The 26,318-nt window shown below is 24.0% G+C and overlaps 17 protein-coding genes across 17 annotated transcripts; 7 read left to right on the forward strand and 10 right to left on the reverse strand.

Annotated features, from left to right (window-relative positions):
- AAJ76_150001 (hypothetical protein) lies at positions 1 to 315 on the forward strand (the record flags this gene model as incomplete). Its single annotated transcript, XM_024474076.1, has 1 exon — positions 1 to 315. A coding segment is annotated over one exon (315 nt), but the record flags the coding sequence as incomplete, so codon positions are not given.
- A 2,120-nt stretch (positions 316 to 2,435) lies between these two features.
- Positions 2,436 to 2,741, forward strand: AAJ76_150002436 (histone h4; the record flags this gene model as incomplete). Its single annotated transcript, XM_024474086.1, has 1 exon — positions 2,436 to 2,741. One exon carries the CDS (start codon positions 2,436 to 2,438, stop codon positions 2,739 to 2,741), a length of 306 nt encoding a protein of 101 aa, XP_024331378.1.
- Positions 2,742 to 2,786: 45 nt separating this feature from the next.
- AAJ76_150002787 (hypothetical protein) lies at positions 2,787 to 2,996 on the forward strand (the record flags this gene model as incomplete). The annotated part of the gene is made up of 1 exon (XM_024474090.1): positions 2,787 to 2,996. The coding sequence occupies one exon, from the start codon at positions 2,787 to 2,789 to the stop codon at positions 2,994 to 2,996; it is 210 nt and encodes a 69-aa protein (XP_024331379.1).
- Positions 2,997 to 3,041: 45 nt separating this feature from the next.
- On the forward strand, positions 3,042 to 6,023 carry AAJ76_150003042 (kinase complex protein; the record flags this gene model as incomplete). Its single annotated transcript, XM_024474091.1, has 1 exon — positions 3,042 to 6,023. One exon carries the CDS (start codon positions 3,042 to 3,044, stop codon positions 6,021 to 6,023), a length of 2,982 nt encoding a protein of 993 aa, XP_024331380.1.
- Positions 6,024 to 6,038: 15 nt separating this feature from the next.
- On the reverse strand, positions 6,039 to 6,407 carry AAJ76_150006407 (hypothetical protein; the record flags this gene model as incomplete). The annotated part of the gene is made up of 1 exon (XM_024474111.1): positions 6,039 to 6,407. One exon carries the CDS (start codon positions 6,405 to 6,407, stop codon positions 6,039 to 6,041), a length of 369 nt encoding a protein of 122 aa, XP_024331381.1.
- A 1,533-nt stretch (positions 6,408 to 7,940) lies between these two features.
- On the reverse strand, positions 7,941 to 8,375 carry AAJ76_150008375 (histone H3; the record flags this gene model as incomplete). Its single annotated transcript, XM_024474114.1, has 1 exon — positions 7,941 to 8,375. One exon carries the CDS (start codon positions 8,373 to 8,375, stop codon positions 7,941 to 7,943), a length of 435 nt encoding a protein of 144 aa, XP_024331382.1.
- A 551-nt stretch (positions 8,376 to 8,926) lies between these two features.
- AAJ76_1500010459 (t complex protein 1 subunit beta) lies at positions 8,927 to 10,459 on the reverse strand (the record flags this gene model as incomplete). Its single annotated transcript, XM_024474077.1, has 1 exon — positions 8,927 to 10,459. One exon carries the CDS (start codon positions 10,457 to 10,459, stop codon positions 8,927 to 8,929), a length of 1,533 nt encoding a protein of 510 aa, XP_024331383.1.
- Positions 10,460 to 10,696: 237 nt separating this feature from the next.
- AAJ76_1500010697 (nucleoporin nic96) lies at positions 10,697 to 12,445 on the forward strand (the record flags this gene model as incomplete). Its single annotated transcript, XM_024474078.1, has 1 exon — positions 10,697 to 12,445. One exon carries the CDS (start codon positions 10,697 to 10,699, stop codon positions 12,443 to 12,445), a length of 1,749 nt encoding a protein of 582 aa, XP_024331384.1.
- A 671-nt stretch (positions 12,446 to 13,116) lies between these two features.
- Positions 13,117 to 15,915, forward strand: AAJ76_1500013117 (hypothetical protein; the record flags this gene model as incomplete). The annotated part of the gene is made up of 1 exon (XM_024474079.1): positions 13,117 to 15,915. The coding sequence occupies one exon, from the start codon at positions 13,117 to 13,119 to the stop codon at positions 15,913 to 15,915; it is 2,799 nt and encodes a 932-aa protein (XP_024331385.1).
- Positions 15,916 to 15,933: 18 nt separating this feature from the next.
- AAJ76_1500016287 (u6 snrna-associated sm-like protein lsm1) lies at positions 15,934 to 16,287 on the reverse strand (the record flags this gene model as incomplete). The annotated part of the gene is made up of 1 exon (XM_024474080.1): positions 15,934 to 16,287. One exon carries the CDS (start codon positions 16,285 to 16,287, stop codon positions 15,934 to 15,936), a length of 354 nt encoding a protein of 117 aa, XP_024331386.1.
- Positions 16,288 to 16,720: 433 nt separating this feature from the next.
- AAJ76_1500017701 (phosphatidate cytidylyltransferase) lies at positions 16,721 to 17,701 on the reverse strand (the record flags this gene model as incomplete). Its single annotated transcript, XM_024474081.1, has 1 exon — positions 16,721 to 17,701. One exon carries the CDS (start codon positions 17,699 to 17,701, stop codon positions 16,721 to 16,723), a length of 981 nt encoding a protein of 326 aa, XP_024331387.1.
- Positions 17,702 to 18,158: 457 nt separating this feature from the next.
- On the reverse strand, positions 18,159 to 18,854 carry AAJ76_1500018854 (26s proteasome alpha-type subunit c9; the record flags this gene model as incomplete). The annotated part of the gene is made up of 1 exon (XM_024474082.1): positions 18,159 to 18,854. The coding sequence occupies one exon, from the start codon at positions 18,852 to 18,854 to the stop codon at positions 18,159 to 18,161; it is 696 nt and encodes a 231-aa protein (XP_024331388.1).
- Positions 18,855 to 18,933: 79 nt separating this feature from the next.
- AAJ76_1500018934 (protein kinase) lies at positions 18,934 to 19,434 on the forward strand (the record flags this gene model as incomplete). Its single annotated transcript, XM_024474083.1, has 1 exon — positions 18,934 to 19,434. One exon carries the CDS (start codon positions 18,934 to 18,936, stop codon positions 19,432 to 19,434), a length of 501 nt encoding a protein of 166 aa, XP_024331389.1.
- A 135-nt stretch (positions 19,435 to 19,569) lies between these two features.
- On the reverse strand, positions 19,570 to 20,103 carry AAJ76_1500020103 (u3 small nucleolar ribonucleoprotein imp3; the record flags this gene model as incomplete). The annotated part of the gene is made up of 1 exon (XM_024474084.1): positions 19,570 to 20,103. The coding sequence occupies one exon, from the start codon at positions 20,101 to 20,103 to the stop codon at positions 19,570 to 19,572; it is 534 nt and encodes a 177-aa protein (XP_024331390.1).
- Positions 20,104 to 24,118: 4,015 nt separating this feature from the next.
- Positions 24,119 to 24,217, reverse strand: AAJ76_1500024217 (hypothetical protein; the record flags this gene model as incomplete). Its single annotated transcript, XM_024474085.1, has 1 exon — positions 24,119 to 24,217. One exon carries the CDS (start codon positions 24,215 to 24,217, stop codon positions 24,119 to 24,121), a length of 99 nt encoding a protein of 32 aa, XP_024331391.1.
- A 151-nt stretch (positions 24,218 to 24,368) lies between these two features.
- On the reverse strand, positions 24,369 to 24,698 carry AAJ76_1500024698 (hypothetical protein; the record flags this gene model as incomplete). Its single annotated transcript, XM_024474087.1, has 1 exon — positions 24,369 to 24,698. The coding sequence occupies one exon, from the start codon at positions 24,696 to 24,698 to the stop codon at positions 24,369 to 24,371; it is 330 nt and encodes a 109-aa protein (XP_024331392.1).
- A 654-nt stretch (positions 24,699 to 25,352) lies between these two features.
- AAJ76_1500026303 (cdp-diglyceride synthetase) lies at positions 25,353 to 26,303 on the reverse strand (the record flags this gene model as incomplete). Its single annotated transcript, XM_024474088.1, has 1 exon — positions 25,353 to 26,303. The coding sequence occupies one exon, from the start codon at positions 26,301 to 26,303 to the stop codon at positions 25,353 to 25,355; it is 951 nt and encodes a 316-aa protein (XP_024331393.1).
- Positions 26,304 to 26,318: the final 15 nt, after the last annotated feature.

Here is a 26,318-nt window from a genome sequence, read left to right on the forward strand (position 1 = left end):
AAATTATTTTATAATATTTTAGCAGAATGTGAGTTTATTACTGTTAGTAACATGGACGAACTGTTTTATGCATTTATTATTTGCAAAGCTTATGCGGAGAATTATCATCCCAGACTTTTGATTAACAATCCTTTTATACGTAATATAAAAGAGTTTTTAGGCTTTAAACAACCACCTTTGAATGTACTAGAAACATTTTATATAATATTTAAAGATTATGAGAAGTTTATAAATGCTATCAATATAAAAGGAAAAAATTCAGTTTATGGTATTATAAAAAGAGAAACAGAGGAAAGATTAAAAAATAAGAAGTAATAAACTTAATAAATCTTAAAGAGTAAATTTTTTTTTTGAACTAAAATAATATAAATCAGTTGTTGTTAAGTAGTATTTTTTGTTTTTTGTTGTAGTCTTTAAATTGACAATAATGTTTGAGTTTAACATTTTTATTATGTAAATATTTACAAATTATTTGCGAGCAGGATATTTTGTGTGGCCAAAAATGAAAGTCATGAAAATCAAAATGTTAAAGAAAAAAGATATTAAGGAGCAGATTTTTATTAAATAATGGAACTTTATGTAAAACATGCAAGAAGATATTTGTATAGGAAATGGCAGTTTGTACGAATATATAAGATGTAAGAATAAGTGTATTCAAATCTAGAAAACGAGTTTCTGTATGGCAAAATCCCTTTTTATATGGAATAAAGATTTGAAATATCAATTTATAAAAATAATTGGGGTGGTATAGTAACAAATCACCACCGACTGTATGCAAACGACCCAAATTGGTGTTCTAAACCGAGACATATTTACAAACAAGAGTTCTCAAGATGAAATTGGAAAGCCTAACTATCGCCAGTCGCCGAAGCCCCGATGCTTAACTGGAGCTAGAAGCAGGTACTGAGAAGGAAAACTTTAAGATGACGGACTCGGGTTTGGAAGTTTTGAAGACGGCCCGTGATGAATAAAAGCAAGAAAACTTATATATATACCTTAATAAATATATTTTTCTTTATAAAAATGATTGAATCAGGTTACAAAAAATTAACAACACCGGAATTTCACATATTTTAAGAATTTCTAAAAAATGCGTATCTAATGTTTTACGTAAAGTGTCCGCGCTTTTAGTTGAAAAATTGTAAAAATATTAATTATATTGGAAATGCTAACGAGATAATAGAAATTGATGAATCAAAGTTTGGCAAAAGAAAATGTAGTATTACGACCACAGAAAATATTGCAGGCCGAAATTTATTTAATTATTTTCCCATTTTTCTGTAATTCCTATGAGTAAAAGTAAGAGTAAGTACTGATAGTAAAATAAACTAAAATAGTTGACATTTGGTAAATTATATTGCAGAAAATACAACAGGAGCCATCCTGTAGAGGGTGTTTATGTTTTTAGTCCTGTGAAAAGGGAAAGCAAAAAGAGAGTGTTACTATTCCAAGTTATTGACCGCACAAAAACCACTTTGCAGATGAAAATAAAAGGCTGGCTCTAGCCTGATACTATAATTTATAGTGATTGCTGTGGAGGATATAGTAATCTTAAAAAATCTAATTTCAATCACAAGACTGTGAATCATAGTAGGCATTTTAAAGATCCTGTTATCAATGTACACACAAATACTATAGAAAGAACTCTTACTGCTACAAAAAGATTTATTCCTTTTAGGTGTAGAACTAGAAAATTAATTTGTCGCTTTTTAATTGGATATATGTTACTAAAGAATAATTCTAATATTCATCTATTGTATATTGAATGCATTTATTAATAAATCACCAATTAGATTAAATTTTTCTGATTTTACATTTTAAATTTTATTTTTTGGGTATTTTTTTAAAAAATCTCATGACCTTCATTTTTGCTGAAACAGGCTGTTTTAGCTATTTATTTGTATCAAAAATAATAAAAATTAATTTTTAAAGAGTGGGAAATTAAAAGATGGATAATAAGCAGAACAAATGTGTAGAGCATAGAAAAGATTTTGGTCTTATTTTATATAACAAGTATAGTAATAAAACCTTAACATTTAGGATGATATTTTAAAACTAAAATCTCTCCCTAGATGAGGCATGTTCTTACCAATAAAGAAATTGTGATCTAAAATTTTTTACATTTTTAATTTAAAACGTAATTTTTAAATCTTGTATATAGCTTCTAGTTTTCTGAAATAGACACAAAGGTTTTGCACGAATTTGTTTATTTTTTATAGTGTCAAGCCACTGACAAATATTAATTTAATATAAAATAACAAACACAAAAATGTAAATCAAAACTATTTATAAAATTGTTTATCTTTATCTACCAATTTGCTAATATATAAATTGTTTGTTACAAATATTTGCTAATTTATTACTTTTCCCTCCTTTTTTGTGTCATCCCGCCTTTTTTGTTAAAAAAACTTAAATACGAAAATTTTATAACCCCTATGTCAACACAAGGAAGAGGAAAAGGATCAAAAAGTGCTAAAGGAATTGCAAAAAAACACAGAAAGATCGCGTCTAATGAAGAAAGTATAAGCAAACCTGCAATAAGAAGATTAGCAAGAAGAGCAGGTGTTAGTAGAGTAGGGTCGGGATGCTTTAATGAAATTAGGGTAGCAGCAAAGAGTTATATGACTGGTATAATTTCTTATTCATTTGTTTATGCTAATCATGCAAAAAGAAAGACTATAACATGTTCAGATGTACTTTATTCTTTAAAGAAAATGGGTGTTAAATATATGGGATATTAAATCATTTCTTATTTATTTTTTATAATTACTTTTTTATAACCCTACATGGGTGAGTGGACTGACAATACAGACTTTTATAAAAATATTGATTACAAAAATGAATGGTTAGATGAAGATGCGACGATTACTGAAAATGTAGATGTTGTACAAGAAAAGAATATTTTATATGAGAAACTGAATCTTAAGTATGATTCTATGTTTAATGGTCCTAAATTATTTCATAAAGAACAAACAAGACGAAAGAAAGGAATATAATTTTATGTTTTTATTTTTAATAAATTTTTATTTTTTACTCCCTTTATGGAAAATTTCTATCTTGTTAATTACCAGTCAAAATTAGTAAAGTATCCTTTTTTATATAGTAACGGTAGTATTCTAACAAGAAAAGATAAAAAACTTTTTATTGATGATATCTACGTGTCAGATGATACATTTTCTACTATTTCGTTTTTTATTAATTTTGAACATGAATTTTTGATAGTAGAAAATTTACACAATCTTTTTCTAATAAACAAGCATACACTCAACATTACAGATTTAGGAACATTTAAAGACGAAATAAAAACTATTGCTAATAATCTAAAGTTTACGCTAGTTGTTACTTGTAAATCTTTGCTTCTATTTAGTAATGAATATTTTGATGTTATTGGTGAAATTGATAATCCGGGTGATGTTCTTAAAGTAGAATTCTCTACAGATAACACGTTTGTATTAATATTTGACGATAAAATAGTATTTTATAATGTAGAAATGACATTGTTAAGTAAATATAATATTGTATGTTTATCTGCATGTTATATAGAAAGATATAACTATTGGTGTGTAGTAAGTCACCATAAAATAACTTTTATCGAGGAAAATGGTTGTGTGTATAATAAAATATCTCTAAAAGAATCTTTTAGTATCGAGAAATGCTATTCTAAAGATTTTTTGTTATTATTAGCTTGTAAAGATTCAGTTATTATTCTACAGTTAGTAGATGGTAACTGGCGAACAAAGCATATCTGCAAAATAAGAGGAAGATTTATATCATATTATAATGACATAATTATTAGTGAAACAGATGACTCTTTGTTTTATTATTTTATAAATAGAGAATATACAAGAATTGGAAATCTTTTTCTTGTTATTGATTATAACAGTATTCTTGTTTACAATTTTGATAAAAATAAATTGGCATGTCATGATTTTTTAATTAATTTTAAAAAACCAATACAAAGAATAATGATCGATAGAGAAGAAATAGGTATACTTTTTGATAATGAAATGTTTATTTTTAGTATTGATTTCAATTTATTAGAAAAGAAACAAAATATGAATAAATTTTATAATGGCATTTGTATGTTTAATAAACAAGTTATTTGCAGTGAAGAGGATATAAATATGCATAATATAGATGGAAAAATATTACGTGTTAGTAAAAACGGAGAAATTTACATGTTTGAAGATAATAATAAGAAAACTGTATTATTTACATATTCTTCTATTTCAAAAGAGTATTTTTTAATGTATGTAAATAATGAACTTTATTTTTTATCTGATAATACATTATACACTTCTACACATAAAATATCGAGTGTTTTTTCATTCTTTGTATCTGATATATTAGTTTATTCTAAAGAAGATAAAATATTTATAGATGATACATACATTGTTACAGATACGAATTTTAAGATTCTAGGTACAACAGACTTAGAAATATTTGGAATTAGTAGGTTTAATTCTATAGACACGTATTATAACAGAAATTTTATTAAAAAACAAATATCTAAATATTTTTTAGCAGAAGAGTATACTAAGAGTATTGATATGATGTTAAAGCATAATATAAAAATAGAATTAATTAATATTAATACACAAAAGATAAAAGAATTAGAAAATAAATATTTATTTTTTATTATTGATGAAATAACAAAAGATTACAAATTGGTCTTAGACAGTGAATTTATTTTTATGATACAGAATATGACCTTATGTACTGATTTATCTGCTATAAAATGCATTAACGAAAAAAGTAATTCTGCGTTTATTTTTAAAGATACATGGATTTCAACTCAAAATTTGTTTGAGCATAAAATTGAAAATTGTTTTAATAAAAAGCTTGTTTCTTTTGTAAAGGGCAGTTCTGTGAAAATAGAATGCAAAAAGACAGAATTGATACAAGAATTTTTGAATATATTTGGATCAGATATTAGAGAATACATTTTTATAAAATGCGGTCGTATCGATTTAGCTATTTTATATTCTAAAAATTTAGATTTATGCATAAAAATGTGTAAAAATTATTTTTCAAAAGAAGAAATAAAAATAGGATTAATTCTTTGCTATAAACATAAAAAAGATCTTAATTTAGTAAAAAATGTTTGTAAGTTAATCAATGAAGATGTATATTTGATAAATGATATAGAAAATGATTTTTATAAAATATTAGAGATATACAAGTTATATGACGAATTAATATATTATTTTATTGAACAAAATATGTATAATGATTTATGTCGAGTGGTAAAAAAATATAATTTATATAAAAAATTACTGATTTATATTATTATTTTGGAAAATCCTGCACCTTTTAATTTACTCGAGCTTTATATTTCAGGATCTTCCATTAATGATAATATATGGATATTACAGTATCTTAAATATGAAAAGCGTCTTTTAGACTTGTATTTAGACAATGACATGTATAAGGAAATATTTTTGAATGAGTCGGCTGATAAATACAAACAAATTTTGATTAATAATTTAAAAAACAAAAACAAATTTTATGAATTGGGTATAATTTACGAACAATACATTAAAGATTATGAACAGAGTCTTTCATATTTTGTACAAAGTGGTAGTATAGCAGATATATATAGATTATATAAAATTTCTTCTATTAAACCTGATTTATTTAATGTTAGCATTAAACAATACACTTTGATTGACAAGATTTTAAAAAAATTAATTAAATATAAAAATAGATTAAAATGTATCCAAAATGATTTAGAAGATGATGATTTTTCTGTTACAAGTATTTGTCAAACAAATAGGGGCATACCTGGTAATCTTTATGAATATGAATTTTATTTAGAAAAAATTAATGGTTTACTTGCACAAATTGTAAAATGGATTAAAGAATGCCAAATGATATTAGAAATTTATTATAATGCTGATTTGAAATTAAAAATTGAGGAAGTAAAACAAGAGATAATAGGTATTGAAGATTTTTTTAATGTTAGTTATGAGCGAAGTAAAGACAAGATAGAATGTTTAAATTTTTACGATACAATAAATTAGTCATTTACAATATTTTTATTCTTTAAATTCTAAAGATATTTTTCCTTTTTTTAATGAATCTTCTAAACTTTTAACTTCTGTAGTGTATTTTGTATAGTTGAATTCATCTGTGTAATAAAAATAATATTTGTATTCATATTTCAGTATAGGAAGAGATACATTAAAATATAAAGTACCATTCAATAAATTTTTCATACCTACTATATTGTAAGAGATTGTCTCTCCATATTCATCTTTAGGCCCATCAATTTTTAAAAATAGAAGTTTATGTTTAATGTCAGTTACGTTTATGCATATTTTTTTAAAATGTCCCCAGTATGAATTGTAAACGGAAAAAGTAGCAATAGATGAATACATTTGTACAATAAAAATAAAAAATAGCATTGTTTATCTGATTTTGTTTTTTTATTTTTTTTAATTACTACTTGATGCTAAAAAGGTAAACTCAGATACTTTAATTTAACATTTATTGGCTTGCCTTTTAAAAATTTTTAACCCCTCAAAAAAACAAAAAAAATGAAGAGGAAACTTAAAAAAATGAACGAATTGTATTTTTTGTGTGATAGAAGTAATTTTTAATGAGGTTTTGTACAAAGGAGATATGTCCAAGTAACCGAAGAATATCTTTGCAAATGTTTAAATCGGTTTTTTTAAATAAGAAAAAATATTAGAAAATGTTTTATAACTTTCTTATTTTTTCTTATCAATATATTTTTTTAGTTTTAGCTCAAGATTCATAATTGTTTTATTATGAATTCTTGTAGCTTGGTTTACATAATTAGCACTATAATTCATTTTGCAGTATATATCCTTTTTTCTTAATTGTAATAACCTTTCTAATAATTTGTATAAATTATACTATCAGGAAGATTATGGTTTTTTAATTAAACTAATAAAATTTTTGTTTTTCTATGACTTCTAAAATTTTCCTATTTATGCAAAACGTTTTACAATACCCAAGTACCTTTTATCCTGTGGCTTTGGTAATAATTGCGCTCGCCAAATTTGAATTCATCATTTTCCATAATCATGCTATAGCCTTCTTTTTTCATATTACAAAAATTGTTTTTTCCTGTTTTTATATTATTCAATCTATACTTTTTATGTAAACCAGTAAGGAAGTTTGTTAACCCAGATTAGCATTGTTACTATAAAAAATCACTTATGTTATCTGTAACCAAGATTTTATGCATAGAAAAAATATTGTTTCTTAAAAAAATTCCTCTCTATAACCGGTTCTAGTAACCTTATAATTTTAATAACTTCTTTTCTTAGAAATAAACTACCATTATTTTTCTTGCAAAGGCACACCTGTACCTTTTAATTTAAGTTATTGTACAGTTTCTTCTAATTTCATACTCTTACTTCATTTTATTTTATTTTCAAGTAAAAAAGTTTTTGATTAAGCTAAAATGTTCAAATACTAGGCATCCTTTAGCTCTTGGAGTAAAGAAAATTGGCTGTTAAATTTATCATTTTAATTAATTATAAATTTTTAAAAACATTAAATCGAATGTGGTAAAATTTTGATTTTGACTTAGTATATTTGCTATATGTATCTATAATATTATGTAAAGTAAACAGTTGTAAATTTTAATATTAGAAATTTAATGTATGCCAAAAATTTTAAGTATTAAGTTGTTGTTAAATAGACAACAGTATTTTTAATTTCATTTAAATATAATGAATAATAAACAAATTTTTTATAATTGAATCAAAAGCAAATATAATATGTTTTAAATTTCTTGTATTGTAATACAATAAATCGATAAATTTTTTATTATCAATTTTTTCATCAAATTTTGTTTGTTTGTTTAAATTTGTTTATCGTAAATTAATAAATAAATTTTAGATTTTATTTTTATAAATAATAGTAAATTAAACCCAGACAAAAAAAATTTAAACATTTTTATTGACTTATATCTCTGAATACAACATATGTGCATATTTAAGTTTGTAAACCAAGCAAATATCTTTAGGTTGTAAAGTAACTCTCTTAGCATGTAAAACACATCTGTAAGCATCTTCCATTAAAATTGTTAAGAATGATTCAACTGATTCTTGTAAGGCCAAAATAGCCGATGCTTGGAATCTCATATCAGATTTAGTTTTCATAATACTTCTAACAAGTCTTTGAAAAGGTCTCTTTCTTATTAATAAATCAGTAGATTTCTGATATTTTCTAATTTCTTTTAAAGCTACTGTACCAGGTTTAAACCTTCTAGTGTGTGATGTAGTAGTTTTTGAACTACCAGATGATACACCTTTATTTGAAGTAGACTTAGCAGCCAATTGTTTTCTTGGGGCTTTACCCCCTACAGTTTTACGAGCTGATTGTTTAATTCTTGCCATTACCCCCCAGTAAAAAATCTTCTTTTATATTTTATGGAGGGAAAAGGATGGAGGGAAAATAAAAAAATGTTTAAATATGATTAAAGATAAAAAATCATGTTCTTTTACATAAATTATTAATTCTACAATACTCTCTAAAGTTTTATTATGAAAAAATTATTTCATATTTATAATGAGTTAAATGTATCGCAAGAAATATTTTATAGAAGTGAAATACAGAAAAAGCTTATAAGATTTTTATTTTTGACAATCTTTATCATAAAGACATAAATATAAGCTAAAACATGTATATTGTTGTATTTCTAGATGAAATGTCTTATTAATTTACTAAAGTCAAGTATAAATAAAACAAAAGATATTTCTACTCATATTTTATGCCATAACATTATAACTTTACTTAAAGACTGAAATTAACTTCATGTAAAAAAATTAACTATTATAAATTTTAGATCATTATTAAACAATAATTTATAAATAAAACATTTTGTAATAAATTAATTATACTTTCAATATAATCTAAAAAATTAAAAAAAAGTGGGTAAATAATAAATTTAATGTCTTGTACGTTCTCTTGGTTTACACTTAACTATTCCATCACATTTAATAATCATCTGTGCAACTTCAGAAGAGGCTGATATTACACGTTTTTTTATTCGGTAACTATCAATGACAGAAGCTTCTTTCATACAGCAGATTTCTCCTTTATTTAGATTTATACCAAAGCTACTTAACCCAGAATTATGCTTTACTCTAAGTTGACTCTTAAGTTCAATTCCATTAAATCCGCCATTTTCTGATAAAATTACAGGAATTTGTTGTAAAGCATTAGAAAAAGCAGTGATTGCTTCACTTTCTACACCTGAGATTTCAAGAGCATACTTCGATAATTCTACTGCCATAGCCATTTCACAAGATCCTCCTCCATACACAATCTTAGGTGTCTGTTTTATTTTTAAAAGCACACAAAGTGCATCATGAATGCTTCTTTCGGCTTCATCAAGCATTTCTTTGGACGATCCATACAAAACTAAAGTACTGGCTCCTTTTTTAATACCGGAAAATTTTATAACTTTTTTGCCGCCGACAACAACATTCTTTATTTCCTCGCACGTTCCGTAGCAGGATTCATCAATTTTATCAAAAGTAGAAATAATTTTTCCTCCTAAAACGTTATTTAATCTTTCAATACCATCAAAATCTGCATGTTCAATAGGTTGAACATTTCTCGTTCTTAAAAGTTGCATTGGAAAATCATAAATGAGCTGTCTATTAATAAAACAATTTACACCATTCTGACAAATACTTTCTATCTTATTCATCATTTTTTCTCGTTCAATTTTTTCCATTTCAGCTAAATCTTGTACACTGTTAACACTAATTTTTGCTCCAAATACTTTAATTTTGTCCTGATCAAGACTTGTATTAGCTACTAAAATTTTAGGATTTTTCATAGGAGTAATGACACATTCTTTATTTAAAATAAACCCGTCGTCGAGATATGAATCCTCTAACTTACCCGGACATTTAATAATTTGTATTAGATTAAGATCTGTCTTGTTTTCTAAGTTTTCTACCGCCTGAATACACATATCCGAAAATTTTTCAAGATCATATTTCAAAACTTTAGAACATAGTGTTGTCTTTATTAACGACTTAATATCGCTACTAGATGGCGTAACAGATATTTTTTCTAACACCTTTTCACATCGTTCTTGTGCCAATCTTAGGCCTCGAATAATTTTAATAGGATGAATTTTCAGTTTTGAAATTTCATTAATAATTATACTAGACAGAACCGACACTGTTGTAGTACCATCTCCTTCTTCCCAATCTTGTCCAATGCTGGCATTTATCAAAATTCGAGCAGCGGCGCTATCAATCTGTAAATTTTTAAGAATAAAAGCACCGTCGTTAGTTATATTTTGACTTTTTCCTTCACTTTTTAAAATTTTCAACATTCCCTTCGGACCAAGTGTCGTTTTACAAATATCACCAATTAAATTAGTGCCAGAAAGAATTGTTCGTCTAGCATCCTGTCCTTTTTCTTCAGTTGTTCCTGCATTGTGGTGAGAAAAAATATTCATTTAAGGGTATAAAAAATTGACAGTTAAAAAGATAAAGGAACCATCTTTGAACTAACATTAAATATTTAAATTATCTTTGAACTAACATTAAATTTCTAAATCATCTTAAAACTAACATTAAACATTTTAATATGTAATTAAAACATACAGTTTAATTTTTATTACAAATCGTTTTATTGTTCTGTGTTTCATACAAAGGATTTTTAAAATATTTATTTCTTTAAACATTTACCCTTAATGAGTGACAAACTTAAAATTCCTTTTATCCTTGAACCTTCAAATGTGACTAATTATTTTCAAGTAGTCGCAAAGTTAAAAGCGATACAACAAAAAAACAAGAAGTATTCAGTTTTGCCTGTAAAAACATCCTTGGTCAATCTTTTAAAACCAGTGAGGCGTGAATATGATATACAAACAGTTCTTGATGTATTTGTGTACGAAAAAATACGTGAGAAAGTTAAAGAATACGAAAAAGCGAATGACAAAAAATTTATTCAAAACATTAAAGCACATTTAAAAGAAATTAAAAGACAAAATGAAAACAATGAAAAGTGTACAAGGAATAATATGGATGTTACACAGTTTGAACAAAATTTTTATTCTTTACCAACAGAAGAATTATTTAATAATTCAATGTTATTTGATCTTTATACGTTTTTAAATACAGTAAAACCTTCTATCGATTTTGATCAAGAGGTCATTTATTTGGGAATCGAATATATTAAATACATTGATAGATTTCTTACGGAGAATTCATCCGAGATTATCGCGCCACTTAAAACGTTTGAAGATAAAGTTTCTGTTTTCGTGAAGATGAAGTTTAGTTACGAGGATTATAATTTAGAAGTATATGAAGGAAGATATTTATTTGCTGAAATTTATATTTATCTAAGATGTGGTTTGTCAAATTCAATACTTAATTTGTTAAATCAGTATTCATCATTTTTTAACAGCTTAGATAATGATTTTAAAAGAAATTTAACATCTTGGTTAAACTCTAAAGCCTTTTTAGGAATGCCTATAAATTTAAGTCAAAATGAAGATCGTTTTAAAAAAGTTTTGTACGAAATAATGCAAGGCAAAACAAATATAGTTGACAATTATATTGTAACGAGTGTAGAAGATTTTTTATGGATTCAGCTAATAAATGTAAAAAACGATTCAGACGTTAAAATATTTCAAAAGAAATTTGAAAATTATAAAAGCAAAAGAGGATTACTTATAGTTCTTATAATGACTAAACAATATGAAAAAGCAATGGATTTTTTGTATTTTAGTGATTTACCAATTCTTCCAACATATTATTTAATGTATGAACTAGCAAAGCGATCTGAGGATAAAAAACTATTTGTAGATCTAACGTTTATTATTTCTACAAAAATGAATAACGTTCAGAAGAAGCTAGATTGTATAACAAATCTTGATCAAGTTGTTGATGATTTCGAAGAGTGTGCATCATCAAATATTGTAAAGTATAAGTTATTTGATATTCTTGGATTATCTTTATCTAAAAACATTGACTATTGTGTCGTTAAAAGATTAAAAGATATTAATGACAGAAAACATCTTTTAAAGGTGTATAAGTTAATTGATGATTCTTCGCTGTTGACTGAAATATTGATTGATATTTTTACAGAAGGTATAATTACTGGTCAAAATATTGAAGAACCAAAAAAGATTTTTTTAGAAATTAAAAAAACCGATGAATCGATAAATGTTAAAAAGCTTGACATTCTATTAAAATTTAATGAATTTATACAGAGTCCTGATATAGCTACGTTAAAAAAAACAACATTTTTTTCGATTGATTTTAAACTAATTGATGTAAAGTTTGTGTTAGAAAAGGTCTTTAAGGTGGCATGCGAAGTAATTAAGAAAGCTAATGATTATGAGATGGCAAAAGATTTATTTAGAGTTGTGGGGGAAATGGAATTGAGTGTAGAATGTACTAAGTTTATAAATAAGGAGCTAGTTGTTTTTTTATAAATAAATAATAATGATTCATATATAAAAAATTTCAAATTAATTATTTTGTTATTTCAGATTTATTGCTTTATATTTTTTAATTAAAAACTTGTTTTTATTAGCACTAGGAATATGTGAATGATTACAATATAAAATTTATAACGAAATAAGGCTAAGAATGGCCGGTCAAGCTAAAGGAGTAATCATCCATCTACCATTACACTTTTCAATAAATGGCACAAATTATACTTAAGAAAAAAATTTAAACAATAATTTTTATTTTAGAAATATAAAATATATACATCAATGGTTTTACAAATTTTATGTAAAAAAATATACGGCATTCGCTTTGAATACAGTAATTTGTAAAAAAATTTGTGTTTATTTTTATCCTACTTAAGTATTTTGTAAATTTATTAAAAATTTAAAATTATTTAAGTGTTATGGGATGCTAGTAGATATTTAATAATATATATATCTTAAGACTTGTACCACTAAAGTATATTTTTAAAAGTTTACAATGAGTTTATAGATTCACTTCTTAAATATAAAATTTTTGTAAAAAATATAAACTAAAAAATTTTCCCTGTTATTCAATTGCAAATTAAATATATTTTTGTCAACAAGTGTTTTAAATAATTGGTTTAAATTTCTGAAACAATTTATAGAAAAAAAATGTAAACAATTTACTTATGATACAATTTGTCATAGGAATAATAGTTGGGCTCATATTATTACCTATTTTATTGATATTTTATCCAAGTAGAGCAGTTAAGCGCAATAAACTTATAGAGTATAATCTTAAGACATCATCCAAAAAAGAGCTTACTACAATTCAAGCTAAAAATATATTAAAAAGTCTTCACCAGTGTACGGATTTATATTGGCTTAATGTATTAATCAATAGATTCTGGTTCGAATTGGCTGATTCGAATGCACAAGCTTATAGAATCAAACAACGTATAAAAAGGCTTCTTGATGATATTCCAGGCACTGGAATTATTCAGTCATTAGATGTTGTAGATATCGATATCGGAAACACCGGTCCTATAATAAAAAGTATAAGGATTATTGATGCAAGTGAAAGACAACATTTAGGCGATGCAGTTGACAAAAATAATTTTATTTTTTGTAAAAACCTATATAAAAAATTTATTAAAACTGATGGGTTGTTAGATTTCGATAAAATACATAATGAAGTTTTTAAAAATGTTCATGCTGTTATTTCCATAGAGTATAAAGGGTCTATTAAAATAAGCCTAAAAATAGGTCTTCCGAAAAAATTTATATTAAACACTGAAGTCAATATAACTAGATTGGAAGGGAATGTTTTAATGAGACTACCCTCGTTAAGTTATAACACAAGATTAGAATATTCATTTTTAACTAATCCAGATTTAGAAGTTAACATTGACGGCGGCGTATCAAAAGGAGAGGGAAATGAATATTTTAAACGAACCATAAGTAATTTACTACGAAGAACTTTTAAATTTTCAGTTTTACAATCTTTTGTATATCCATCATTTAACACCATTTATCTTCCATTAATATCAGCAGATTTTAAAGACTTAAGACATCTTATACACAAGATTACGCCCACGACACCTGTTAATCAAATTTCTATAAGAGAATCTTTAGAAATGTTTTTAGCTTTAGATTATAAAATAATAAAAGTTGTTAATGATGTTACTTTCAGAACAAATAATATGATCTTAAATGATAAAGAAAAAATTTATTGTGCACATTTTTTAATCCCCGAATGTGCACTAAATTCTTCGCACTTTAGCTCCTCGAACAATTATATTTACGAAAATCTAACGATTAAAGAATCAAAAATAATGAACCAGATATATGACTTATCAATATTAAACAATGTGATTTTATCTTTTAAAGAGTTAAATACAATCCACAACTTTAATTCAGCGATATCATTAGTAGAACTTGTTTTTTTAGATAAAAAACTTGAATTTATACGTATTGTTTATAACAACAAAATTTTTTTTCAGAGGAACGACGAAAAAAATCCTGATTTTTTAATTTTTTATATTGAAAATAATACATTATATGTGTACAGTTTTATTACTTCTAATATCATTAAAATGACACAATCGCGCATATTTAAATTAAAATCCAAACTTGAAATGAAACATTATAAAGAATTTTCTGTAAATAAGTTATTTAGATATTCGAAAAATGCTCTAAACTTTTGGAAACCGTATGTTGCACCACGCGAAAAACAGGATTACGTTACAGATGTTAAAAACATAGTGAATATTACTAGTAAACACAATGTAAGCAGTCATTTTTCAGATATTGACAGTTTTATATCGGTACACATTCCAAAGTTTTTTTATAAATTTGAAGTTTCCTCAGATGTAATATTTAGTATATTAAATCAAGATAGTGTAAGACTTAAATTCATTTCTGAACATACACAAATTTACAGACAAATTTCTGAAAATGATTTATATAGAAGCATTGCTATTGAAAGTAAAAATAAAGAAATTAAAGATTTTATTCTACACACACATAAAAAAGATAATCTAATATGTGATGTAATAAATAATAAAAAAATAGTTTATGAAGTCAAAAATGATTTTCAAAGTGAATATGTAAATATAAACAATATACATAATCACAATCAGAAATCGATGTATAGCTTACCATCGAATACAGAGATAGATTTACATAAAAAAACACAAATTACTTTTTTAAATTTAAATGCGTTGAGTAAATTAAATACTGATTGTGAAATAAAAGATCCGATTAATTCTGTTTTTACGATAAATAGATTACCCAATGCAATCACATTACTCAATATTTATGTAGAAGATGAAGCTTTTTACTCTAATATAAATCCTTTATATGAATCAATTTACACTAGAATTACTCATCAGAAGATTTTTAACTTTTCTCAAAAATCTGATTTTGAAACTTTATACATCGAAAAAGAACTGCGCAAAGATTTTTTCGGTGATCTTGGCGGTGTCTATATTGAATTTAAAACTAGTAAATCAGATGACTTTAAGTTTACATTATTTAGTACAGTAGATAAAAAGGATATTTTAAAGATTAATAAAATTATTACCTCTAAACCAGTAAAAATAATAATACCGATATTCCACGAGGATATTTTGTTGTTAAAACTTGTTCCAAAATTTAATAAAAATAAAACAATAGACATTAAGATAGTAAATCTTCCGAAGTTGTACCATAGAGAGAGTTTAATAGACTGTAATATTGGATTAACATATAAAGGACATTTTACTTTTCCAATTGTAGGATCGCCTAGTTATATTATTTTTTGGGAGAAAGAGCAAGATGAGCACATTAAAGGTTTTATAGAAAGTCCTTTTACAAAAGTACCAATTAAAGGTAATGGAACTATGAGAACAGATCAGATGAATTATTCAATTGTATACAAAAATAATGGTGCTAAGTGCAGAGAGATAAGCATTTACATGGGAGTAACATTAAAAAATAGCAATTAACAAATAATTTATTTAGTTCTATTTTTCTAATTTATTGTTTAGTAAATTAAAAATAAAATTAAAATCTTGTTTTTTATAATTCTTAAAATTATTCTGTGATATACCGATTAGAGAAATAGTGTCACCTCTTATTACAAGTAGTCCGTGATATTTTTCTGCATACATGTTTTCATAAAAAATACGTTCTACAGAATAATTTAATGTAATAGAATTGTATTGGTCAAAACTTTTTAGTATTCCGTAGTAAAATTTGTTGTCTTTTAGCATAACAACAACTTGTTGATTTAAATATTGTTCGTATTCCCTAAAAGAATCTTCAATTTCCTGTTGAACGTTTTCTTGTGGTTCATTATTAATTTCTAATGTGTCCATAAATGGGTGTAAAAAAGTAAGAATAATAAATTATAAAATAATGTATGATTTAAAAACGCAAAACAAATTTGTAGTTTAAAAAATTGATCTTGTAAAACAGAAAAATTATACTTTTTCTAACACCTCTAATCAAAATAATTATGCATTATAAATTGATTATGAATTTTTGTTGCAAATTTTGAATTGCAAATATTTGTCATTTTAGACTAAAAAAATATAGATTTTTAAATATTTTTAAAGTAAATTGGTAATCTCAAAAAAATTATAATATAAAAATATTAGTTTTTTTTACGTTAAATAGAAATAATAAGGTTATTTATGTCAAGTACAAAAAAATTCATAAAAATAAAAATTTAAATAAAATTGTTTACTAATAATTTTTTATTTATTTGCTTAATCTTTCGTGTAGGATTAATTGCTATTCTTCAATTATTTAATTAATATGATTATTAAGCATATTTATCAAACGTAATATATCATTATTATCAAATGAATTTGTTATATGATGAAAATAAGATTCAAGTGCTTGTTCATTAGTTCTAAGAATTGATTTTAAATACACTTGTGTAAAAAATATCATTATACACTGACAATCAAATCTATCAGTTAATCCACCATGTCCTGGAATAGAATTTCCAAAGTCTTTTTTACCATACGTTCGTTTAAATGCACTAGCAAAAAAGCCTGAAAAAGGGGCGACAAAAGAAGCCATTAGAATAAACGATAGTCCATGTAAATATATATAAGGAATATGCCATTTATAATTGAAAAATATAAATGTCAATACTCGTCTTATTTCTTCATTGTATAAATCATTAAAAGGGGTGTATTTCAGTTGTAAATATATAAAAATATATCCATAAATTAACGTAAAAATAAATCCTCCAATATATCCTTCTACCGTCTTTTTAGGACTAAGTCTAAACAACGGGGTGTGTCCTATAAGCTTTCCAACAATATAAGCAAAAATATCATTGCAGATTACGAGCGTGGATGGGAAAAATAACCAAAATTTGCCTACACCGACATTTTTTATTGCTGATCTACAACAGTTACCTACTAAATAACTTGCAAGATGTATTAAACTAAATAAAGAAAATTGTTTTTTTAGTTTGCCAGGCTTAAAAGAGCATACAAAAAATATTAAACATATTAAATAGATGTAAAAATAAACCTTTTTAAAAGCCAAAAAAATATTATACATGGAAGGATAAATTAAAGTTAAAGCATCAAATAAATAATAATTGTAAATTACTAAAGAAAATGTTATAACAATGCCTATGTGACATACATATCCTTGTTGTGTTCTAGCAATCGAAATAATTTCTTTTAAAATAAATAATGTAAGAAACACTACAAGACTAACCAAATAAGATACATGTTTTGTACTTATAAATATAAATAGGCCTAACATGATTAAAGTGAATACTGTTCTCTTTATAAAATTTGTAAATTTAAAGTAGTGAAAATAATTACTATTCATGTTTAATTTGGTATACAATAAATTTGCTAATCCTTGTATTTTGTATCTTTCTTTTTGTTTCTGATTATTCGTGGTTTCTACGGAAAATTTTTTTCCGTGATTTCTTCGTCTCATAATTGAAAGATTTAAGGGAACTAATAAATAAAATATATGAAACATAAAATGTTACGAAATGTTTTAATTAAAAAGTATATTCCTTTTTATTTAAGTTTTTTAAAATATTGTCTTCTTGATGTTTTATGATTGTTACAGGATAATTGTAAGTTGATGGTTATTTGTTATAAAAACATCAACAAAGATAAAATAAAATTTTTTATAGCTCTAAAAAAAGTTGTAAAAAAATTATACTTGATACATAAAAAACCTAAAATTTAATAAAAAAAAACATTTATTTTTTAAATTTTTCTTCTTCAACTTTCTGTAAAATTTTTTCAATTTCATCAAAACTTAGAAATCGTGTTCCATTAATTTTATAGTGTAAAATTTCATATTTTTTATAGTCTTTACTGTTACATTCAGTTAATTTTGATAATATCTTAAATAGCTCTAAAGTCCCCTTTTCCAGGTCTAAATCTTCGTCAGGTAAATCATTTTTTAATCCATTATTTATACCATCTTCATTTTCGCCAAAACATACACCTTTCCATTCATTTAATGTACCGCTGGGATCTGTAGAACACAATTTATAATTATTCTTTACGTGTCCTGCATATAAAAAACTTATTCCAAAAGGTCTTGTATTGTTGCACTGAGTAAAAAATTGTTTCTTCTCTGAGATGTATTGGCATATTCTATCGATATTACAGTCATAATCAAATTCTTCTAAAAATTCTTGCGCTTTAATCTGTCCATATTTCTTTAAAAGCATGGCATCTCCAAATAGTCCACACACAGAAATATAGACATTTGGATTAATTTTATAAATTTTTTCATTTTCATCTACAAGTTCAGTTTTGTTTATTCCTAACAAAATGATTCCATCAGTACACACCAAACCTATTATTGTACCCCCTTTAGCTACATTTTTTATAGCATATTCAGTTTGTAATAATCTTCCCTCTTCTGAAAATGTATTACTTGACATTAAGGGTCTAAAGTAAGCTTTTTTTATTAATTTCCCGCCTTTTAAAACAAAAAATATTTTTTTTGTTTAGGGACTCAGGATGAAAAATTACAAAGTTTTTAAAAATAAATACATCCTTATAGAAGATATAAAAGGAACACACCAACCTTTTCATAAAGAATACACAAAACCACCACAACTATCACTAAATAGTAAACCTTTAGGATGTCCATTTCAAGAAAATAAAAAGTTTAAACCAAGCAGTAAAAAAAGAGGCCCGAAATCTGGATTTTGTGAAGTTTGCTATAATAAATTTACTGATTACGATTTACATGTAAGGGAATATGAACATAGAGAATTTGCTAGGGATTCTAATAATTATAAAAAAATTGATCATTTTATTTCTACGACTAAATTTTCAAGTGATGAAGAATGTGAAATTTCTAGTTCACCATTGGGAAGATTTACAAGTTCAGCACAAGTTTGTGATTTTGAGCCTGTTTATGACAGAATATTACATTTAAGTAGAATAAGCACAGATAATAGTGAGAATTTAAATGATGTTGTAAATATTAAAGAATGGCTTAAATCACTAGAATAATAAATAATTGTTATTTTAAACAGTATTAGTATTGTATATTAAATTATAGTAGCGCATATTGAATAAATGTATGTTAAAAACAGTAGTGTAGTATTTAAAATAATAATAATGTATATTTATTATTAAAAAATATTTTTAAAAATCATCAAGTTCTTCATTATACTCGTCAATCTTTCTTTTAATTTTACTACCTTCTACCCAATTTATAAAATCTTCCATAGCTCTACTAATAATTACACTCGGTTCTGTTACAACTTTATGCCCAAGCCTAATGTGCCCATGTTCTACAAATCTTGTTGCATCAATAAAATTCTCTACCATTTTATTTTTCTTTAAAAGCATTGGAAGCCTACGCTCACAAAAATCAGACACTGATATTTTAGTACAATCAACTAATTTTTTATTAGAAATTAGTCCTAAATCATACAATCTATTTACCAGTTTAGTACTGATGGTCTTTTTGGTGTAGTCATTGTCTTTAAGCCTTGATAGCATTTCAGTAATCTTTCTAATTTTACCCACTATTTGATTGTATCGTGTATATTCTTCCCTATCTTTTAGATTATACTTTCCTATAACAAAATGTTCTCTTGTAGTATTTGTATTCTTCCATTCTAAAAAATTAACTTTTTTTAGTAGCTTTTGTTCATGGTATCTTAGTTGTCTCATTTGCAGGGTGGAAAAACAACAAAACTGTTATAAAATAAGATTTAAATATTAATATAGTTTATGTACAGAATTTAACTGCAGAGAAAAAGACAATTTTTTAAAGTAACATTTATAAAAATTTGTAGTTTTTTGACAAATCTTAATTCACTTAATCTTTTATTTAAAATTGTAATGTATCATAATACAGTTATAAAATGAAGCTGAAATAAAATAGTTAAACATATTTTATTACAATTTTACTTTTTGTAAAATTTAATTATTTAAAAAACTTTGCTTTAAAAAAAAGTAAAATCTTTTGTTAGATTAGATGCCATTTTCTAAAAATAAATATTGCATTTACAATAGCAGTATTTTATTAATATTTAGTTAAGAATTAAACAAATGTCGTATTACAAATGTGCGTGTCGTAGTAGTTCACTCACCTTATACTTTAAGATGCAATCTTACTGGATACTAAAATATATAATAATTATTCACGAGAGGGGATAAAAAAACTAAATTAAAACAATTAAGACAATACATTTACCTTATAGAACGTTATTGATTAAATTTTAACTAAATAAAAAATTTCTTTAATTAAAAAAATGATTTCTAAAAAAGGAAACTAATTATTATTAAATTTACAAAACAACTATCAATCAAAATATGTCGTGTACACAAAATAAGAAATAAAGTCAAAAAATAATGTAAGAAAATCAATCCATAAAAAATATTCAATAGTATCAGCAATTTTCTTTAGCCGTAATTCTTGATAAAGTTCTTTATTATTCTCGCCTTTCATCGCCTTGTCATGCTCTTTACCATCATTTTTTTTATTAGTTACAGCTTCAGGACTAGCATTTTTTAGTTCATCAAACGTCTGCATGCATATAAATTTTATAAACTATCAAAAATAAAATTAACTGCATAATTATGGTTACATGAATTTTTAAATTTTTAAATATTTAAGATAAATTTGCATAATATGGTGTTGTAAATATTGTCTGTGTCAGTTAAATAAACATTAAAAAAAAGTTAATCATAATTTAATAAAGATTTAAATTAAGAATATTTAATGTTATTTATAGCAAACAAAAAAATAAGCAATTATGATTAATACAAATTAATTAAATTTCTATTTTTGCATAATGTATTAACTTCAAAGAAAAAGAACATACATTTATAGAAACTTGTTATTTCCTTTATATTTTTATATTTTTAAGGGTTTGTAACTAATCGTAAGACAGTTATAAGATGATGTTGCACTTAAATCACACAGAACATGATTTATAATAAATTTTATTTTTTGTTAAAAATTTAACAGATTTTATTAAATTCTAAATTTTGTTATGAAAAAATAAACGTGCTTATTTTTTGTCAATACACCATCTTCAGAAAAATTGATAATACAATTAAAATAACTGTTATATTATGTAAATAAATAAAAGAAGATTTTCAAAAATTGTTGTTGTATACAAATGTATTTCTAGGAGTTTTAACACGTGTTGCACCAAATAGTGGTGTCTACAAAATTTTTATTTTTTACCCTTAAAAAAGAAATTTCGAATGTTCAGAAAGAAAAAAACTCAAAAGCTTGAATTTAATTTTGTTGCTTTAAACGAATAGTTTTTAGTGAAAAACTGCGAATAAATAATTTTTATTGAGTCTGATTTAATAAAAGTTTTAGGCAAGTTATTAATGGATGATCTTTATAATTGTTAATTAGCATGTTTTAACTGGATATGGATTAATGCTTCTTAGTTCTACGTCTAAAAGGTATATAAGCTTTTAAACCAGACAATGTTCCTTCAATGGTATTTGTATGAGCTTTTGTTCTTTAAACCATTTGCTGTGATTAACAGTTTTGTGCACATATACACATTCATTTAAGCTATTATAGTTTTTCCAACAATTGCTGTAAATTGTTGTATCTTTTTTTACCAGATTTTTGATTTTAATTTAAGTTTAGACATGTTCCTATTATCTACTTGAAATAATAAAACTTCTTTATTCTCTTCTTTTTTAACTAAACCAAACATCAAGACACCGTTAACTATATATCCTTTTTCCTATTTTTGATTCATCTATTTCTATAATTTCATCAAGATTTCTAATATAATTTTTATTACTATAAAATTTATCAACTAATACTTTTGACAGTTTTTTTAAATTCGATAAGCTTTGATTTGATTTATTCTTAAAATATATGCTATCGCACCGATAGGTGTTTTAATAATCCACAGTTATGTTATTCTCAAAACCTTATATTTTTTAACTTTAGTACTCAAAAAAATAGAATGCTTCCATAAACAAATTTGTTTTCTATAAAGTTAGCAAAACCTATTATTACATCTTATAAACTCATATTTGTTTCTTCTAACATATTTAACTACTTCTTTACAGTAAAAACAGACATTTCCATAAACTATATAAAATTTATTTAAAATCAAACATTTGAGTTCTTTCTTTCTAAACATTTGAAATTTCATTTTGAAGAGTAACAAATAAAAATTTTGCAGACCCTACTTTTTGGTACAACTCGTGTTCTTTAACCGTATTTCCACTCTAAATTAATTTTAATTATTTTCTATGAAGAAAAAATATATAAATTAATTTATTTAAATTACAAAAATAAAATAGAAAATTAAGAAAAATTTATTTGGATAAATTATATAAGCAGTACGAATAATAAAAAATAGTGCAAATAACACTTGTACTATAAATTACTTTTGTATAATATTCTATCTTATAAATATTTTTCTCTATCCATGATTCTTGTGTAGATTCTATACTAGATTCTTCAACTATTAAAGTAACATGTTCTGGACCATTATTTTGTTTATTACTTACTGCATTATCACCAATATTTTGTAATTCGAAAGACGCTTTCGTGCAAAAAATTCCACAAAATGTTATCATTAAAATAAATATAAATCGCATTACTGGGGGGTATACTGATTTTGTAAAAATAAAAAATTTTATATTTAATTAAAACAATATTTAAAATAGGTTTGAGAAGCTTAAATTTTAAAATTTGTCTTTGAAAAGAGAACAAAATATCGCTGTGGTATTATCAATAACACAAAGTTGTGCCAAAATAAAATTAATTTGGGGTTAGAATAGACCGATCTATTGTTCTATTCTTATGATTTATATATATATTTTTCTATTAATTTAATCTCAATATTTCACAGATTAACAAAAATGAAAAGAAAACCAAAGAACTACAGTGAAAGAAGTAATAGATTAGATAATTTGAGACAATACCATAAGGCCTCATGCCATGATTATGACATCATGAAATTTTTAAAATAAATATTTTATAAATTTATTAAAAATATATTTTACCAGAGATAGCTTCTATGGACTACGTCAATCACAAAGATCTACTACAAAGTATGATTTTATGCGCCAGGCTTGAGTCACTTAGATTGGTCAACTTAATAATTTTTGCACTAAATGAAAAAATTATTTTTTTAAAATAAAAAGATAGTAAAAATTATTTAAACTATAAAGTGACAAAAGAAGAAAATCCAACATGTTTACTGCATGAATACATCTCTTTATTAATAATTTTAGCTTAGGGTTGACTTAAAATACAAATTGCTATAGAAGTCAAATACAATAATATTTTAACAAAAAAAGATTAATTTTTATAGTTAAAGTGTAAATGACTATTTTTTTTTTATTTCTACAAGAAATATACAAATAATGTAACATCTGGTAATGTGTGGGCAGTGTAGTAATTATTTTACTAACCGTATAAAATAAACACGAATCTTAATATTTAAATTAAGATCTATATACAAGAGAGTAAAAGATTTACTATAGAAGAAGTAAATGTATAAATTATTAGGGCCAATAAGCTAAAGATAAGTAATGAATTGATTAGTAAATATTATTTAAACAAATAAATTATAAGCAAATTTTAAAGGAAATATAAAATACACTCAAATGCTAAAGTTAATATTTTTCAATAAATAACAATATTATATTCATTCTAATTATTTAATATAAATTAACTTCTTACTCTAATCTAGTTTTTTATGTATATCTTACTAAACAAGTGATCTAAAAAGTCTTTATACAAGTTGTAATATATTAATACATTCAGAAAAAGTGCTGTGTAAAACATAAAGGGTTTTTAAAGAAAAGCAATTTATAGTCTAAAAAGGAGAACGTAACCAATAACGCATAATTTCTATTAAAAATAAATAGAGATTCTTTGTAAATGCATTTTCAGTAGGTTACATTAGCAATAATAACAAAAATGCATTTGTAATATTTTAATTAATTGTATTTAATATTTTTTCTATTTGTTTGTCATCTCTTCCCAATTCAAGAATTTTACTTTGTATTTTTGTCATAGAATTTTGTTTTATATTTGTTTTATTGAGTAATAATCCATTTTTATTAATTTTAATATCACAATCTTCTTTAAGTTCATGTTCTAATATGTAATTACACAGTATTTCAATAGATTCATCTACTGTAAGTGTTGTCTCTATATATAAATGTGTGTATTTTAATTTACTATTTGTATTTAACAAGATGAATGTGTCTCTTTTTGTGACTAGTGGAAATACAATATTTGTGGATGTAGTAAATATTTTCATAAGGGAAAATAGACAAATGTAATAATTTGACTTAAGATTGGTAATATCACAAACAAATAATCTATTAGATTTAAAAGATAATTACAAGATTTTATTACAATTTTAGTATAAATTATTGTTTCGTACTAATCACACAGTTAATAACAAAAATTTGATTAAATTATTAATTTGTATATTTAAGTTTTATTTATCATTAGTAGGATTAAACATAACATATGTTTATTTTTAAAAAGTAAAAAATAATTTTATATACACTTTTAATAATGTATTTCTTAACATTAAAAAAATATTTGTATATTTTTCAATACTAAGAAATTAATATTGTATTTTCTTAACAAAAAAAATTATTTGTATATTTCTTAACAATAAAAAATATTTGTATATTTCTTAACAATAATAAAAATTATTTGTATTTTTTTAACAAAAAAAATTATTTGTATATTTCTTAACATTAAAAAAATATTTGTATATTTTTCAATACTAAGAAATTAATATTGTATTTTCCTAACGATAATAATAAATTAATATTGTATTTTCTTAACAATAATAAAAATTAGTATTGTATTTTTTTAACAATAATTAGAAATTAATTGGTTTATACAACTATATATTTTTTATTAAATTTAATAAATAATCTTGTAATATAAATTATATTTATTTTATATTCATTTTCTCTAAAAGTTCATTAATATTTTTATTATCACTTGGATATTTAATATAGTCATATGCTATATCATAAAATTCAGGTAGAAAAGGTACATTATCAACTTGATTACCAGAAGGACTAAAAAAGCTTTTAAGAACATTAATTAGATCTTCTCTTATATCATTCTTACTTTTAATATTTTTACAACTTTTAATTTCATCTTCTACATCTACAAATACACACAAGTCAAGATCGGAATTAAAATCAGTAAAAAATGTCAAAATATTTTCTAATTCAATTTGTAATTTTTTTAAATATTCAGACTCAACATAATTTTCGGACAAAAAGTTTAGAAACTGTTCTACTACTTTATAAATAACTTTTAATTTATTTCTTAAGCAGTTAATTCTAGTATTATTTTTTTTTAAAAGCTTCTTAAATGCTAGTATTTTACTTTCTATCTTATTAATGTATATAATAAGCTGATTATTAAATTTTTTATCTTCTACCACATATTTTTTATTAATATAGTCATTTTTCTTTTTTTCGGTGTTAAATAATATTTCAATATCATGCCACATATATTTAGACTTTACAGTGGTGATATCAAAATTAAGATTATTTAAAAGCTGATCGAACTCATTTACAAAGGAATCAAATTCTTCGAGTTGGCTTCTGAGATTTAGTATTTTTTTTATATCCTTTTCTAAAAGACAAGTCATGTATTCGGTGTATAATCGATTAGTAGATAATTTTATATTTTTTTTAAGGTATTTATTAGAATTAAGTAAATAATGTTTACAAGTATTTAACTCCAATTTATTAATATTTGTATCCTTATGTTTAAGCATTAATGCTTTGTATTCTTTTGATGGGAACAAATATTTTTTTCTGTTTTCATTTATAATTTTAAAAATGTCCATGAGGGCAAAAATAAAATAAAAAAATTCATTAAGCATAATTTGCATAAATAA

The sequence above is a fragment of the Vairimorpha ceranae genome (assembly GCF_000988165.1).
Source record: "Vairimorpha ceranae strain PA08 1199 chromosome Unknown NODE_15, whole genome shotgun sequence".
Lineage (NCBI taxonomy): Eukaryota > Fungi > Microsporidia > Nosematidae > Vairimorpha > Vairimorpha ceranae.